The 14,144-nt window shown below is 32.5% G+C and overlaps 4 protein-coding genes across 4 annotated transcripts; 2 read left to right on the forward strand and 2 right to left on the reverse strand.

Moving 5' to 3' along the window:
• Positions 1 to 271: 271 nt before the first annotated feature.
• On the reverse strand, positions 272 to 3,322 carry HELRODRAFT_112849 (hypothetical protein; the record flags this gene model as incomplete). Its single annotated transcript, XM_009022482.1, has 6 exons — positions 272 to 460; positions 568 to 712; positions 811 to 1,052; positions 1,840 to 1,958; positions 2,148 to 2,552; positions 3,115 to 3,322. The coding sequence occupies 6 exons, from the start codon at positions 3,320 to 3,322 to the stop codon at positions 272 to 274; spliced, it is 1,308 nt and encodes a 435-aa protein (XP_009020730.1).
• A 1,194-nt stretch (positions 3,323 to 4,516) lies between these two features.
• On the forward strand, positions 4,517 to 7,672 carry HELRODRAFT_185726 (hypothetical protein). The gene is made up of 8 exons (XM_009022483.1): positions 4,517 to 4,576; positions 5,172 to 5,335; positions 5,445 to 5,658; positions 5,833 to 5,936; positions 6,019 to 6,120; positions 6,322 to 6,522; positions 6,860 to 7,078; positions 7,187 to 7,672. The coding sequence occupies exons 1-8, from the start codon at positions 4,560 to 4,562 to the stop codon at positions 7,423 to 7,425; spliced, it is 1,260 nt and encodes a 419-aa protein (XP_009020731.1). The 5' UTR covers positions 4,517 to 4,559; the 3' UTR covers positions 7,426 to 7,672.
• Positions 7,673 to 7,723: 51 nt separating this feature from the next.
• HELRODRAFT_175044 (hypothetical protein) lies at positions 7,724 to 8,671 on the forward strand (the record flags this gene model as incomplete). Its single annotated transcript, XM_009022484.1, has 1 exon — positions 7,724 to 8,671. One exon carries the CDS (start codon positions 7,724 to 7,726, stop codon positions 8,669 to 8,671), a length of 948 nt encoding a protein of 315 aa, XP_009020732.1.
• Positions 8,672 to 13,949: 5,278 nt separating this feature from the next.
• Positions 13,950 to 14,129, reverse strand: HELRODRAFT_148427 (hypothetical protein; the record flags this gene model as incomplete). The annotated part of the gene is made up of 1 exon (XM_009022485.1): positions 13,950 to 14,129. A coding segment is annotated over one exon (180 nt), but the record flags the coding sequence as incomplete, so codon positions are not given.
• Positions 14,130 to 14,144: the final 15 nt, after the last annotated feature.

A 14,144-nucleotide genomic window follows, 5' to 3' on the forward strand; every position in this document is an offset into this window, starting at 1 on the left:
TTCAAATATTTATTAAATTAAAAGATGATCAACAAATCCATCTTATCAAATTATAGTTTAGCATTAGCAGCTGTCAATCGTATATTTTAAAACTTTCATATTAAAAGTTGGTTCCACATAATATGAATCATCTGTAACTTTTCTAGACATCCCATAAGCACATCAATGGTTCTCAACTGCAAATAAAAATTAAATATTATTATTATACAGTTTATCACAATACTGATATACAATATGTATGAGATACACAATAGTTTAATAACAATCAAAATTAGCTATTACAATAATTTTGAAATAATGAGCTAAACGTACTGTAAGTAGTGTGGTCAATGGCATCAGGTAGTTCGGTGATGTTGACTTCAAACCTCTCCTGCACCTCATTCAGCACCTTGGCATCAGTTTCATCTGACACAAAAGTCACAGCCAATCCCTTTGTACCGAACCTGCCAGCACGAGCAACCTATTTTGAAAAAATTTTAATTAAAATTAGTACAAGGCTTGTTTCAAATTGCAACTAGATAAAACTGATTGAAGAAAAGATGCAAATTTTAAAAATAAGAAAGGTACCCTGTGAAGATAAGTGTCAGAGTTTTCAGGCATGTCATAGTTGAAGACAATGTTGACCCTTTCAATATCCATCCCTCTGCCAAACAAATTAGTTGCAACTAGTATTCTACTCTGGAAATCTTTGAACTGCTGATAACGACTCAACCTGAAAACAAGAAACCAAACACGGTGTAAGTATTCCATCTCATATGAAAATGTATGTCTTAGTAAAAAAAACATGAAACATTAAAAAATATCAATTACCTGTCATCTTGACTCATTGCTTTGTGGATGGCAATGGCAGGAAAGTTTTGTTCGACGAGCAGCTGAGAAAGAGCCACACACCTCTGTATGGACTTGACAAATATGATCACCTGGTTGAATTCAAGAGCATCCAATAACTCAAACAACTTTCTATTCTTTTCATTGTCCTTCAGTTTTACATAATGTTGTTGGAGACCGTGTAATGTTAATTTGGAGTCATCGTCCACGTATACTTCCATTGGCTATAAAAAAGTTAACAAAACAAATATAAAATCATTTCGAAATTAAAATAAAATTCATGATAAAACAAGCCATTTTAATTAAAAAATATTGATATTTGAAAGAACTTCTATCCACAAATTGGGACCAGCATGATAAACAGTGGTGTGCAATGAAGAACACGTTGGCATGGAGATGTTCTGTGGCTATCGCGTGTGCACAGCCATCAACGTACAATCCTTGTTCACAAGTGACACCAGATTGTATGCACGTGTATGATCTTTGTGCATGGTTTCCACACCCCTACAATGTGATCAGGGTGTATCAACCTGCTTCTATTTGTCAAGTACCAGTACATCTGATTATGTAACCTTACCAAAATGTTGATACCAGGATAGAACCAAATTAAATCTTCGGATGAGTATAAACCATTTTTTTACCAATACCTAGCTAGACCAAACATTTTGTATAACCAGATTTAATCTTCAGAGGAATATAAATTGATTTCTTAACAGCACCTAAAGAGTACCATCACACAAATGTGTCCAACGTGTTTAACCATTTTACTCCTAACCAAACCATAAACAACTTTTACCAAAGCATCTAACATCAGCAGGAGAAAAGGAGCAAAAGAGAATTTATGAAAAAAGAGAAGTTTTCTAAAGAAACATTGGGGGTAATTATGTATCGAGTTAGAGCCATGAAGCACCACATCTGCTGTCTTACAATTCGGATAGCTAATTTTATGGTGATGAGATGGTGGGTAAGAAATTTGATGGTGAAACAGAGGTGGTAGAAAGTTATCATTACATCTTGCATGAATTTTTTGCAGACAGGCCTAATATCCTTTCCGAGTGTGGCAGAGAACATCATGACTTGCTTCTCGTGAGGTGTTACTTTGAAGATTTCTTGGATGTCTCTTCTCATATCTGTCAGAGTAAAAAATATTTATGTTGTCAGTGTTCAACAGAATATATTATTAATGTTGTATCAGGTAAAATTAAAAGTATTAATATAAATTCAAAACATATTCAACGATATATAAGCATGAAAGCTGAATGTTGTAATTTTATTGTATCAAAATACACAAAATAAACACTTTAGAAAAATAAACAAACCTAATTGGTCCAACATCTTGTCACATTCATCAAGAATGAAGTGCTTCAAGTGCTTCAGATCCAAATTCTTACCCCTAACCAGAGCAAGAATTCTTCCAGGGGTACCAACAACAATGTGGGGACAGTTGTTCTTCAAAGTCGCTTCGTCTTTTGTTATTGCCATTCCACCGAAGAAGACAGCAATCTTGACACCATTCATATACTTGCTGAATCTTTCGTATTCCTTACTTATTTGGAAGGCTAATTCTCTTGTATGACACATCACCAAAACGGAAACTTGTTTGTCGACAATCTCTAGTTGTTGAAGTGTTGCCAACACGAAGACGGCTGTCTTACCCATACCAGATTTTGCCTGACATACAACATCCAAGCCAAGAATTGCCTGGGGTATACACTCATGTTGAACTGTAAAACATTTAAAAAAATTTAATTAGTACAAAAATTTATTTTATTGTATTTTCAAAAATAATTATGACATTTCATTGAGGTTCAATAAATATGACTGGCAAGACTGTTCTTGGTATTGTTAGATGCATATGCCCAAACTTATAAATTTCTGTATCTTTGTGCTGGCTTAGGGACACGTTTTAATTTAATCAGCTTGTGAGAAAAATTAATAATAACAGTAATTATCATGGACTAATAAAATATTATATCTTCACAGTAAATTTTCATGAATGTATGCAATTTATTTACCGAGTACCTAGTAAATTTTTATAATATAAATATATGCAATGATATTTACAGATAATAAGGGTATTTATCATTTTCGACTGGTGTAGTAATATTTTATTTGAATAGCGGTATTTACTATTTACTGTGGACGTTGTGTGGACTATTTACTGTGGACGTCAAAAGATATTATTATATATTATAAGTTACAACGTGTAACTGTGATTTAAATTTTATTTATTATTTAAAAAATTAATATAAAAATATAAAATTGAAAAAATCATGAAAAATAAACCTTCAGATGGATGTTCAAAACCACAATCAACGATCGCTCTTAATAATTCAGGCTTCAAAAGGAAATCTCTGAACCCTGAACTGTGAATGGACACGTACGTTCCCTTCAGTTCCTTCTTCTGAATGGTTCCGTCGCCGGCTCCATTTGTAATTATTTCTTCCTGCTCATCAGCTTCTTCGTAATCGAGAAGTTCGTCGTTATCGGCCATTGTATTTGATTTTAAAAAAACTTACACGAATCGAGCAAAAATAATTACTACAAATTTAATTGACGCCTTGTTCAATTGAGACCAAATTCGATACGACTAAATCTACATAAACCTATATATACAACAGCGAGACAAACTCTAACAAGGGCCACCGGAAACTAGTAAAATTATCAAAGACTATCAATCGTGTCAAAGTAAACAAAGAACTTTAATTTATTTATTTAATGCTAAAATATTATCTTTATGTTCCACCTGTTGAACATTTTATTAACTTTGTAATTGTTTTATCAAATTTTTTCAAAAAATAATATTAATAAATATTTGCGGATTGATTTTATAGTTCCATATGAACTCGTTAAACAAGTTCAATTGCAATCATGCGGTTCTAGACTGGACTTGTTCTGTCGGATAATCTCATTAAGTCAGCGTATTGTCTTGAATGCATGAACTGTTTGAGGGCCACATGTGATGATCTAAATGGACTTGAAGAGTTATGTTGAGGAAAGCCGATAAAAATGTGACGCTAAGAATTTTAAGCTGTGCATGATTGTGGGATGTTCGTTTAGAGTTGTATAATTGTTGTAAATGATCAAATGGTTTGGCTAAAATGAATGAGGTTGAAATACCTGAGATGTGAATTCAGTTCAGTTTGGAGGATGTTGGTGTTTGAATATGGGCTGATTGAATAGTTATAGTCGAAGTATGATAACGTGAAATGAATAAATGGAAAAATGTTTTGAAGCATTTTTAGTAAAAAATAGAAGGTCAAAAGACATTGTCACATCTTTAGAATGTATCACGTGAGAAATTATCGAGAGTAAGTAGAAAGTTTAAAGAAAAGAAGTAATAGCCAAATATATATGATAAACAAAAGTCACTATTTTTACCTAGAGGTTAAAGCCTATTCTATATACTCAATATACAAACAAATTTTATAAATTTGAACATTTATACAATATTGATAATAAAGTAATAAAGTTTAAGATACGAAATCAAATGATATTAACGTATATGATACATAAATACGCATCATACACTAATATCAATAAAAAGATATCTTATATATATATATATATATACATAATTATTATATAATACATAAATATATATGTTTGTTTAGTATATATTTATATATATACGTAAATATTTTAGATATATAAATATGAGTAGTAAACATCATCGTTCAGTGACTGGGCTAACTGTTGTTGGTTTGTTCTTTGTGTGGTAACTAGAGAAAATGATTCCCAATGTCGGGTCTGTTTTTTGCTATTTTGATCACAATTACAGTCTTGTTTGTCATAAAATTTGTGTTTTATACTAAATTATATCTTTAATTTTAAATTATATAATTTAAAATGCAAGCATGTTATCTGAATAACAGAAATTGTACAACAAACAAAGGTGATCGTTTTAATTTTACGTGTTACACATTTGCACATTGCAGGCATGTAGGCTATAGTATAGATAGAGGAGATAGAATAATAGTACAGTTCATTATATGGGACGGTGTATTTTTAATTAAATCATAATAATTTGTATTATATAGTATTAATTAAATATTGCTAATAATAGGTTTAATACATTCTTGCTATATTATTTATTATATTATATAATCATGTATATATTTGTTGAATAATATTAATTTGTTAACAATATTAAAAAAGTTTCAATTTAAATTTCTCTCCCTATCTCTCTACCCTTTTGTTTTGTAAATTTTACACTTAATGTTTTTTATTATGATGATAAATAATATTAAAAGTTTAAATTAAAATTAAATAAAACTTGGTATTATATTTGTGAAGCACCATATCGGCATATCATAATCAAACTTTGATTAAATATTTTACAGAAAACTAGCTGGAAAAACAGTTTTTATAACTGGAGCAAGTAGAGGCATAGGCAAGGCTATTGCTGAAAAATGTGCAAAAGATGGTGCCAACATTGTCATAGCTGCAAAAACTGCTACACCCCATCCCAAACTCCCAGGAACCATTTATACAGCTGCAGAGGAATGTTAGTTTGAAATTTTTCACGATTTTAGTATTTCAGTATTTTATATATAACAGTATTGATATACATTTTTTTACATTTAAATGTATCTAATGCAAATTTTTACTATTAGTGGAGCAACTTGGAGGTAAATGTCTTCCTTGTGAAGTTGACATCAGAGATGAGAAGCAGGTGAAACAAGCCATCGACTCAGCAGTCAGCAAGTTTGGTGGCATAGATATCCTGGTGAACAATGCAAGTGCAATAAGTCTCACTAACACTGAAGCCACTGAAATGAAAAGATTTGATTTGATGTTCGGTGTTAATGTCAGAGGAACATTCCTATGGTATTTATTGCATTGGTTGTTTCTTGCATAACTCTTGAAAAATTTAGTGTGTGCTATTTTTAATTCAAGTTTTCAAAATTAATAAATTAATATGCATATTTATTTCATCCATTAATAAATGATACTATTTGGTTTTTTGTAAATCTATATTGTTGAAATTTAATTCCAAAACAGTTCAAAATACTGCATCCCACATCTGAAGAGGGCAAAAAATCCTAAAATTCTCAATATCAGTCCTCCTCTGAGCTTGAACCCTGTTTGGTTCAAAGACCATTGTGGTATGTTGTCATGTCTAAAATAATTTTGTGTTAATTTTAAACTAGGAGAAGTTTTCCAAATAATGAAAAATATTAATTGCAGCATACACCATGTCAAAGTTTGGTATGTCCATGTGTGTCCTGGGTATGGCCGATGAATTGAAAGGTGACCACATCTGTGTTAATGCACTCTGGCCAAAAACTGGTAATTTTGCTGTTTAGCCTAAATTTTTATTATAAGCTGAAAGACTAACCTCAAAATCAATAAAGTTGATTGTTTAATCATCAAGTTTTTCAAGTGTCATTTTACGTATTTTGACATTATTATTATAAAAATCCGGTTTATTTGTTTAGTCAGGTTTAATGATAATTCAACTTTAGTATGAATTTTCAAACTTTCCACCAGCGATCTACACGGCTGCAATGGAAATGTTGGCAGGAAGCAAGGAAGTAATGGCAAGATGTCGCAAACCCGAGGTCATGTCAGATGCTGCTTACGTCATACTCACTAATGACTCCCCCGATAACACTGGTCATTTCTATGTTGATGAGAATGTTCTTAAAGATGCAAACATCACCAACTTCGACAAGTACAACTTTGTTGAAAGTAAGTTTTAGAGGATTCTCAGTTCTCTAAAATTCATCTTTAAATTTTGGCCACGTTTTGATGAAATAATTTTCAAAATATTTCTGTGTTATATTTGGCTGTATTTTGATTCACATTAAATCACCTTTTTCGTATTTGAATTTGTAACATCAATCAAAATTTTTCCATGTTTTTTTTATATGATATGCAGTTTTTACTGATTTTTTTGCTAGCATCAATGATTTTAAAATTTTACCTTCAATAAAAATAGTTGCATACATTTCGAATAATGTGCAATTTATTTGCTGAATATATGTTCTTATTTAGTTTTATAAATTTTATTAAAATTCTACATCAGATCCCTCACTGATGCCTGATTTTTTCCTGGAAGAATACCTGAATGATAAGCATGCTTTCCAGATTTCGAATGCAGATAAAAAAGTTGAATCTGAAAACAAAAGCGAAGATTTGATAAAGAGCAATCCTGAACTTGCCAGAACTCTTGATGCCTTAAGGCAAATAATAACTAAAGATGTTGTCGATGCAGTTGGCTCAGTTTATGTCTTTCAAATTGAAGGTTATTTGAGAAATTTGAAATTTCGATACAATTTTTTTAAGTATTTATCTATCTATTTGATATCGAACTAATTCAGTCTAATTCTTTAAAATCCAACTTTTCAAACAGAATATGGATCGATTTTACTGGACTTGAAGAACGAATCTGGTTCATTGTTGTTGCAAGCTCCGGATGGTTTGACTCCTGATTCCACTTTTATTCTCAATGCAGAAACCTTCGTTCAAATGTTTAACAGACAGTTGGCGCCTGCAGCAGCTTTTATGACAGGTAGGTTGGAGATCGATGGAGACTTTGCAAAGGCTATGAAATTAGAGAAAGCCATGAAAGGGTTGAAATCTAATCTCTAATGTAAAGCTTCAACAATATTACCATTTCATTATTCCTCTTTCTCGTACAATCATTTATCCTGATTAACTTGCCGAATGCGTTTTGATTTAATTACTGTTTTTTATTCATTGTTTCGTAAAAGTAAAACAATATTTACTGTTGTTTATCGTGGTCGGTTTGTGCCTTTTATAACGTTTTTGTAAACAAAACGCTACTTACTGTTTAACGTCCTTATTCTTCGTTATAATAAAAATATTCACAAATTTTCGTTCGAGTGTATTTTTAAACGGTTGACAATATAACTAAATATAACTTGACATGTTGGGTATCATAATAGTTTATACAATCGCGTTGTTCCACCACTTATCTGATGGCATGAGACTGTCGCCGGTCGTCATTTCATGTCAGAATTCAATGGTGATCGATCAACTGAGACTAATTGCAATGAACGGTGCATTGGAAGAAGTAAAAGTGACGTGTCAATTCAAGAAAAATTTAGCAGCAAAGTTGAAAGCATCATGCTCAGGTCAAAATATGTGTAAGGTGTATACACTTGTCACTGAAAAATTTTGGTCCAACGATTACAAGGATAAAAGTTGCTCAGGTGTTTCGAATTGGAAGGTAGATTTTGATTGCATTTCAGATGTAAAATCAACCCATAATCTCAAGTCTCGTCTTGACAAAAATCGTCCACAACATTTTTATCTCAAACGTAATCGAAGTGAGGGCATAGTACCACCAAATGAAGCCAGTGTTTTATCCGGAGATCAAATTAAATTTAACACGGTCAACATCTCAAATGCTGGTGAAGTCGATAAAAAAATTTTTCGCCGTAATTTAACCGACCATGAAAGAGATAATAAGGTAGAGAGGCAAAAGAGAGACGAAGATGACGACGAAGTCTTTAAGAATCTCTTTCAACTTTATTTCACAAACTCCTTTCGATACATTAATTATTTGAAACGCTACGAAGTTAAAAGATTATTTGCAGGTTTGAACGAACACCACGAAAAAGCAGCGTGGTCCAAAGTTTTCTGTCCAACCTCGGACTCTCAGGTCACCAACGACAACAGAACTATGGCACTCTTGAATGCTACGTTAAGTGAACTTTTGCAACTGTACAAGCAAAAGGAACAGGTCCAGGTAAACATGAACAAGATGATGTTGCTGAAAAGCTTGAACGAAATAGAATGTGTGCAGAATAGCGTACTGTCTGATGATCGGCAGTGTCTCGCCGACCCTTCATTGGTCCACAAAAGAGTTTAGATAATATTTAGCAGTAAGATTTTTGTTGATTTTAATATTTGAAAAATTTATATAAATCTGATACCTAATACCGTATTAAATATTGTATCTTAGTTATTAAAATTAATTTTTATTCAATTAAATTACTTTCATTTGAAATTTGAAGCATACAAAGTCGCGTGTGTATTTTGTATTATTAATTCTAAAAAAGACACCTCACCTGACACATGAATATAAAAAAAAATTCTCATGCTATTCCGGAAATCTGAAAAAAAACTCTGTTTACCAAGAGCGACGACATCATTACAGATGAAATCATTGTGCAAGTTCTCATATACAAAATTAAATAACAAAATTCTAATTAAATAATATAAAAAGTTCATGTAACTAAAACTTTCAAAGATTGGTAAAACAAAATGCATCGAATAAAATGAACCAGTGCATATACAAAGTTTCTAAACAATATTACATCTAAATGGTACAATCTTAGACATTAAGAACGACTTTTAATTCATAAATTTACAATTATATAAATTCTTGAAGTGATAAGTAGTTTAAAACACTAAACTTGAGTCGCGTTAATAAGTTAAGAGATAAATGTTCAGTGATAGAATACATTCGATGATAGCGAAAATCTGTTAGGGTTACTTTATTGTCAATGGAGTCAAAGTCAACCCTTCATTTAACCAACACCCAATGTCAAAAACCTCTAAACGTTCTATTGAAAAACTATTTCATTAAAAAAATGAAAATAAATAAATAAATTGATCAGCTGGTTGAAATGGGCTAGCTCTCAAATTAGAATTCAAGTTAGTGAACGTTCAAGTAAAAAATATTAACAACAGCAAACAAACATCGTTCAATGTTGAACCACCATAATTCTCAAATATAATAAAAACGCGTCCATCCTATGTTTTAATTACCTACGTCATGCAAAGAAAATTTGTTTAAAAGTTAACAAAAACACCGAACGACTCGATCTAGCCTTGCCAAAAATTTGAACTCTCGCTAATTTTTTATTATTTCAAACTAACTCTATCTGTACAAACTTATCCCATAGCTGTACAAATATTGAATAATTTGTATTTTATCATTCAGGTACCGTTCAATTATATACGTGGATTAGTGAGATATGCGTGGAAAAAATTCACAAATGAAATGTTTCTAATTAAAAAACATTGTGATAATTTTTGTTATAAAACAAACAACTTACATTCAACGCTCAATAAATTGCTGAAATTACACAAAAAAGTGAAAACTGTTAGAAAATCTAATAATCAACGAACACCGATTGAAGATGAACGCACTAACAAACAGACGTGAATGAGGTGATGAATGAATGATTAAATGATGGAAAAAATTGAATGAGTGATTGAAAAAACGAAAAAACGAATAAGAGAGATATGTTAAGTAAAACGCTCCACCGTTGAAATAGAAATAATCCATCCTTTCATTCATTCATCATTTATTCATTCACTCACTCACCCACTCACTCACTCACCCACTCACTCACTCACTCTCACTCATTCATTCATTTATCTATAGATGATAGTAGTCATTCATTTTCTATAATTCATTCACTTATCCATTCATATATTAATTAATTTATTTATTCCTCTATTTTCTGCCTTAATTCTGGGTCATAAAACTTATGTACAAAAGCTGAATTAATTAACAAAAAACGTTATATATATATATATATATATGTGCGTGTGTGTTTGTGGTGCCTTTTTGTGTATGTGCGTGAAATATTTTTCGCGGTCTTAAATACGTTACAATAAACTAAGAGAAGTTAATAATGAAATAAAGGTACTACACAAAGAGAGGAAAGAAGAAATGAAGGAACTACGAAATGACGACTGAATGAACGAACGTGTTACCTCAGGATCACAAAAAATTAAATAAAATGAAACTCTATTGCTTGAGAGATATATTTTGAGCCAGAATATGAAATTACCAATCAAATGAAATGATTAAATGAACAAATGAATAAATGAATGAATGCATGAAATGAACCAGCGAATGAATGAATAAAATGAATGGATGAAACAAAATTGTATCCGCTAATTATGCAACTCGTCAGGTGGATGCGTGTGAACAGTTCGGAGGTATGAGATGCTGTATTGATTGCCTGGATGGAAATAGAAGGTGATGACGACGACGGTGATGGGAATGTTGACGTCGGTAATGATGTAGTTGTAAAAGTTGTGACGATGATGATGTTGACGATGCTAGCGATTATGACGATATGGCCACTTTTAGCTGTTCTCAATATCGGTGATCACGAATGGATGCAAGCAATCTCATTCTTAAAAAGTTGCTTGTGGCGTCGTGCCTCGTTCACGCACGCAGCACGGCACAGCATGTCACCACATGCTACACAATGGTCTATTGAGCAAACGACTTGCTGATTGCAACCAAACCACACTGACGAGTGTATGTTTTAATAAAATGCTTGCTGAAATTGTATTCTCCGCGAAAATGAATTCTATAAACAATAAGCAATAAACAAATAATTAATATTCCAAGCTAGATGTTACCCAACTGAAAACACGATCGAATGACAAAGTTTGAAAAATCATTCAAAAAGAAATTGCACCCAAATTGATGAAAAAAGAAGAGAATAAACAAAAATAATTTAGTGCGGTGAAGAGTTGAATCTTTATTTAGATAGATAGATAATTCTTCCGGACAAATTGTTTTCAGACAAAATTTGCAAAAGTGAAAACGTCACTAAACAAAACAATCGCAACAACATAAAAATATTTCAATAATTAAACGTTGCAATAGAAATATTTAAAGTAACTGAAAACATTGGGAAGGAGAAATACGCAGCGTGTGGAGACAAGTGCACGAATAATGCATTAATAATAATATCATTTAATCATTTAATAACATTTTAACGACAAATAAAACAATTGTTATCAATATATCAATACACCAGCAAATAGGATATCAATTTGTCATATGTATATATATATATATATATATATATATATATATATATATATTACTATATTATATACTAACATTTTAACAAACATATATCAATTTATCAATAAAACGTATTAATATAATGATATACATATTTGTCGATAAATTAAATACATATACCTATAGATACGTTGAATACACATAAAATAATAAGGGTATCCGGTACATCAAGAAAACTATGTAAGCCTTTGTACGCTGTTAAATGAAAATGCAAATTGTGAGTGTCACGTAACCTTGCCAGCCTTTTATACTGCTTTTCTGTGTATTGTCTTCTGGAATTTTGTTGCATGTTTGGGTATTTTGTGTTTGTATGTTGCTGTTGTATTTGTGTTTGTGTCCTTATGTTACTGCACGTTTGAATGATAGATTTGTGTGGGTTTCAGGTTTGTTGTCGTATCATAGAGGAAATTGTATGTAGAGGCATGATTTTGTCGATTGCTTTACATGAATGCATGCATTGTTGTGCACAGTTGCGTGAATACAACATATTTAAGTGTGTTGTGTTATATTTATATGTGCAGTCGATATTTCACACAATTCATCAATTTTTTAGCGAAACCATTTCATGAAAAAAACCAGGAATTCAACTTGCATTCGGTTTGTATTTTTGAACGTGCAGTGAGTTGTTGTTGTGTACGAGCAAGGAGTTGTTGTGTAACCTCAGTAAAGAGTGAACCAGTTGGGAGAGGATGGCGCCTTTGTTTGCACGTGTCAGTTGGCAGGCGTGAAGGGTTTGTTGTTACTGGAGTCGGATGTTTGTGATGTTACGCCAACTGATGCGTGCTTGCCTGTCATCGTACATGCCATCGTACATTCATTAATTTCTCTCAGAACGTACATAGCTCAGCTCCTGCTACATGTACGCACATCTTGCTGTGTTATTGTCACATGTAAATTTTGTTGAGGACAGCTCCTTCCTTAAATTATGCAGAGGTGGTTGTCAGAAATTCGTGCTCTGAAGTTTACTATTAAGTCCGTTTGATTGTGTTTGGGAGTGACTCAATGCAGTGCCTTCGTGATGGCGATGATGATGACTATGGTGGTGGCGATGATGATTGTGATAGAAATTACGATGTATGGAGATGACGTAATGATACGAACAACAGTTGATACTAACGATAGTGATGATAGGAAAGTGATGATAACGATGATCATGGTGAAGACGACGACGACGATGATGATGACAGTTTGACGTGAAAGGTGTAATAGCGATGTTGGAATATTTTACAGCGTCATATCATCACGCAAGACACAGTGAGACGTAAGTTTAAACTTGTGTATCTCTGGAAATGTATCTTTGATCTGTACGCTCCAAAAACACATACACACACGTGCACACATTCACGTACACGTACGTGCACACATACACGTACATACACATGTATACTCGTTTTCGTATTATTGCTCACACATGTTTACACATTTTCACATACTCCCAGTCGAGCTTACATGAATTTGAATTTATATATAAGTGCATGTGTCATGCATGTGTGTGTGTGTGCGCGCGTGTGCGTGTGTGTGTAATTGTGCTGTATTAATGATTGATGTTGTGTTGTTGTTTTACGGACACCCTGTTCGAAGTAATCACCGAACTCAACTGGTGGTGGAGTCAATCATCTGAGTGAATCGCAACAGCTGGATGAACTCTGAAAATTTGAATTGAACGTTTTAAAATTATTATTTCAACTTGACTGATCATCAGCATCAATTTTTAACAAAAACCATTTTGTTGGTAACTTCAAATGATGATCAATTCATTTAATTCAGTTGGTATCGTTTCACCAAGCAAAGTTTTTCAACTTTCGAACAGTTGTGAAACCACCATCATCAACGAACACCGGCGTTTAAATGTCAATCCAATAAACCGTGTCATCTAGCACATGGCATGATTTTAAAAGCCTAACTTATAACTTACAAGATGGAATGTTTGAAAAGTAGAAGAAAATATTAAGATATGTACTGTACATATTTATAGTAAATACTTATTTTATACGTATACAAGCAAGCAAGCAAAAAACAAGCAAGCAAACAAACAAACAAACAAACATCCTATTGAAGATACACACACATACATACCTTAACAATTACATTTTCAAAGATGTTTTTGTTTTATTATTTTTTTTACCTCACTCAAAGATACCAACGGCACGTTTCTAGCATACGTAAATATCTATGAATAAACGCATCCAACTTATTTTGCGTATGATACGCAGGTATCACTTTGAAACCGCAACTTGAAAACGACCTCCATTCACAACTACTCCCTATCGACGTAATATAGACATCTAAGATATTTCAGACACAGCAAACCTTCATAGTCAACTTTTCCATCGCCATTCTTATCGACGGCCAGTATCATGGCTTCCACATCCTTATCGGTGAGTACTTCTTCCAGGTTCTGCATCGTCTGCTTCAATTCCTGGGCGTCAATCAGCCCGTTGCCGTCGATGTCAAAAATTTTGAAAGCCGACCTCATTTCGTCCTCAACCGATTGAGTTCG

The sequence above is a fragment of the Helobdella robusta genome, assembly GCF_000326865.2.
Source record: "Helobdella robusta unplaced genomic scaffold HELROscaffold_32, whole genome shotgun sequence".
In the NCBI taxonomy this organism is placed as follows: domain Eukaryota; kingdom Metazoa; phylum Annelida; class Clitellata; order Rhynchobdellida; family Glossiphoniidae; genus Helobdella; species Helobdella robusta.